At 39.5% G+C, this 3,830-nt stretch overlaps 1 protein-coding gene across 1 annotated transcript in view; it reads left to right on the top strand.

Annotated features, from left to right (window-relative positions):
* Nucleotides 1-3,830, top strand: part of LOC119326314 (aminopeptidase M1-A) — an 8,928-nt gene that overhangs the window by 1,805 nt on the left and 3,293 nt on the right. Inside the window, exons 2-8 of the mRNA XM_037599994.1 lie at nucleotides 767-912; nucleotides 988-1,090; nucleotides 1,711-1,897; nucleotides 2,003-2,096; nucleotides 2,809-2,962; nucleotides 3,292-3,396; nucleotides 3,479-3,595. Coding sequence (XP_037455891.1) covers nucleotides 767-912; nucleotides 988-1,090; nucleotides 1,711-1,897; nucleotides 2,003-2,096; nucleotides 2,809-2,962; nucleotides 3,292-3,396; nucleotides 3,479-3,595 — 906 coding nt within the window. The remainder of the gene's footprint in view (nucleotides 1-766; nucleotides 913-987; nucleotides 1,091-1,710; nucleotides 1,898-2,002; nucleotides 2,097-2,808; nucleotides 2,963-3,291; nucleotides 3,397-3,478; nucleotides 3,596-3,830) is intronic.

Raw genomic sequence — 3,830 nt, 5'->3', positions numbered from 1 at the left:
GGACCTCCAGGCCACAAGTGGAAGGGCCCTGCCACCGCACCAGGTCCGCGCTTCAGATCAGAAGAACAAAATAAGGAAATAAAATCACGTGCTTCAGCTCACAAATAAATATGTTAGAAATAGGTAAAAGTAGAATAGGTTTATTGCCATCGACAGGATTTTTCTTGGGAACCACAAACTAGTTTGGGGGAGACAAATCAGGAAGGGAGAAAAATTTCGGAAGAAAACAAGAGTAGTAGGCAGTACCTATGCTTTGTCCGACAGCAAAAGGGAAACCGAGATGGAGAAGAGAGTGGGAATTGTGAGAAGTGAATGGGTGGCTTGTGGACATGGGCAATTAAATGCTTTGCTAATCTTTAGCTAACTCATGATTAATACTCCCTCCTTCCCAAAATATAAGGCGCCGATTGACTTTTCTGGTCTTTGTTACACAAATTTGACTATGATTTTCATGTATTATATGTCTACAGAATTAGTATACAGACATATGAAATAAAATTGTTTTGAAAGGCAAATACGATGATGCCATTTATACATGTTTAATCCATGCACTCTGGTATATATGAGCAGTCAAAGTCGTGCATCAAAGGCTGTGCAAAGTCAATCACGCCTTATATTTTGGGAAGGAGGGAGTACTAGTACTAATAGAGTGCTGAGTAAAGTTAGCCCCCCTGCGCAGTTGAGCAGGCTACACCTGCTTGAGATGTCAGGCTGCCTGGCACTTCTTTCTATATTTGCTCATGAATCATGCTATCTTTTGTATCAGGTGTTACTTCCTGTGGAGGTTACCAGTGCACTGGAGGATGAGATCTTGATTATTCGCTTCAATGAAGTGCTTCCTCTTGGGGAGGGAACGTTGGTAATTGCATTCCAAGGAACTTTGAATGATAAGATGAAGGGTTTTTACAGAAGGTAATCATTTGATATCTGAAAGGTTTATATTTATAAAGATATTCACAATATAATCTTTTCCCTTTTGATTGTTAGTGTGTATGAGCTCAATGGGGAGAAGAAGAACATGGCTGTAACCCAGTTTGAACCTGCTGATGCAAGGCGCTGCTTCCCATGCTGGGATGAACCGTCTTTCAAGGTTTAAGGCTTTGCTTCTTTACTTTCTGTTTTTGGCTGATACTGTACGTTTGGTATTACATCCGTTGTGCCGGGGAAGGGAAGAAATGCGTGACGTATAGTGTTCATGTGGATTGCTATTCCTTATAGTTGGCTTTCGTGAAGTCCATGAAATTTTGTGTGATGTTATCTGTTCTGTACAATTTGGCTGTTAACTGGTTAGTATTCCACTTTGTTGGATTAGTAAATTCCGTGTTTTCAATCTTTTGTTTACTCGAGCTCTCGATTTGAACCAAACAATTTGGCCGCACAGGTTGGATGTTTCCTTCAACCCTATGGGATACACTTCCATGATGCCTGATTATATTCATCGGGAGCAGCATCGTTTGATTTGAACCTATACCTTAATGAGATATAATGCTTGCTTCAAGTTGCTTTGGAGTCATAATATGACTAGAATTAACAGTATAAACATGTGCAATTTTTGTTTTTTGTTTTTCAATGAAGGCTAAATTGGTGATGTATCAGTTCACCCACTGTTTAGAAGGGTGCATCTTTTGAACAGAAGGATTAAATATTAAGCAGACTTATATTACATATCAGTCATACTTTTGGGTTTAACTGTTCCTTTTACCCATGCAGGCTGTATTCAAAATTACTCTTGAAGTTCCGTCTGAGACCGTTGCTTTGTCAAATATGCCAGTTGTTGAAGAGAAGGTTAATGGTCCTACAAAAATTGTCTACTTTCAAGAATCACCGATAATGTCAACATACCTTGTGGCCGTTATTGTCGGCATGTTCGACTATGTAGAAGCTTTCACAGCGGATGGTACTGTAGCTCCTCTGCAACATTACTTACCATAGATCTCTCTTTCGCTTTCACCTCTTGGTGGTTCATGCCTTGAATTTAACTGGCCTCATTTCCGCTTTGCAGGTACTAGTGTTCGTGTTTACACACAGGTTGGTAAGAGTGCCCAGGGGAAGTTTGCGCTAGAGGTTGCTGTGAAGACACTGATCCTCTTCAAGGAGTAATTTTCTGATCTCGTGCCCTAGTATTGATTAACAATGTCGTCTTGAGCTCTTGCCGTAGTTCTCTCTAGATGCTGCATTTCTTAAACCCAATAGTGTTGCCTAGGAAGTTCTGGTACTCTAATAATTACCAAAACATTCTGATGTAAATAATACTACCATTGCACATAGCTAGTCAAACCGATGCACCTCTGCATTCTGAAACATTAGTTCCATATGTTGATCTATATGTTTTAGTTTGAGGCGTTTGTGTATATGCACTTGACTGGGAGCCATGTATTTTCCCCTCTATATGCAATACAACTTTATCAAATATTGCTTTACAATCCCATTTTTGTGATGCGATGATTACTAAGGCGGTAAGGCCCAGTTCTTTTGGCGGGTTCTGAAATAAGCTGCCCCCTCCCCAGCTTATTTTAGAAGCACATTTTAGAAGCTTCTAAAATAAGCTGGGGAGGGGGCTGCTTATGCCATAAACCATCAAAAGAACAGGGCCTATGTCCCATAGGTTGAAATGGTGACCTTTCCCAGAGATGGCATTTGTGTCTACAATAAGTCTTTCCAATTTGTAAAATGATTTTTATGCTATGATGATTTATCAAAATTTTACCCCTTCTGGAAACCTTTTCAAGTGATTGTATTTATTTGAGTATCTGTCACCTAAAACTGTATTCATGGGTTCAGCTAATAATGGCTCATTTGTAATTGTAGGTACTTTGCTGTGCCATATCCTCTCCCAAAAATGGACATGATTGCCATTCCTGATTTTGCTTCTGGAGCGATGGAGAACTATGGCTTAGTTACATACCGTGAAACAGCTTTGCTATTTGATGAGCGACACTCTGCAGCTGCTAATAAACAAAGGGTAGGTACTATGTGTCCCCTTCTGAGACCCATGGGATCATTCTATGGGGTTTTATTGTTTCATCCATTCACTAAGTTGGGAATGTGGTTCTCGATCGTCATTAGATCTTTTACAAAGACACATGAAAATATTTTTAGTTGTATCAGTGCACAATGCTGAATCTGATAACAAAATCAAAATTTTCTCTCGGCTGGCAATTAACAAACATAAGCACTGATAGATGCTACAAGTCATTTTGTTGAGTAAGTATACATATGCTGTTTGCTGGCCATGTGCCATTGACACCATCCTATAAAAACTAATTAGTTAATTCCTTCTTATCCGTCCAGGTTGCAGTTGTTGTTGCACATGAATTAGCTCACCAGTGGTTTGGAAATCTTGTGACTATGGAATGGTGGACACACCTATGGCTTAACGAAGGTTTTGCAACATGGGTAATAAACTGAAAACACCAAAAATATCAAGAACTTACAATTATTTCATGTTGTTGCTCATTTAATGTTGCTGTCTTGGCAGGTATCCTACTTAGCTGCAGATCGTTTCTTTCCAGAATGGAATGTTTGGATTCAGTTTCTAGAGGAATCTACAACAGGTTTCAGGTTGGATGCCCTTGCAGGGTCACATCCAATTGAGGTAACAATTATGTCGTCACTGTCAGCATGCTATGATATGACTTTTTAGGGATCTGCACTCATGTTGGACAGGGGAGATATGTCAGTTTCATATTTTTAAATGTCATGTTTACCTGAGAAAAATAGAAAATGCCTTGAGAATTTGGATTGCCATATGCTTGAGAAGCTTTCTAGATCTTTTATGTGCATGTACCGTATTTCTTCCCAGTCAAGTCTCCTGCTATGACCGTACAAAA

Source organism: Triticum dicoccoides, chromosome 6B (genome assembly GCF_002162155.2).
Source record: "Triticum dicoccoides isolate Atlit2015 ecotype Zavitan chromosome 6B, WEW_v2.0, whole genome shotgun sequence".
Lineage (NCBI taxonomy): Eukaryota > Viridiplantae > Streptophyta > Magnoliopsida > Poales > Poaceae > Triticum > Triticum dicoccoides.
This window is presented reverse-complemented; position numbering and strand designations above follow the sequence as displayed.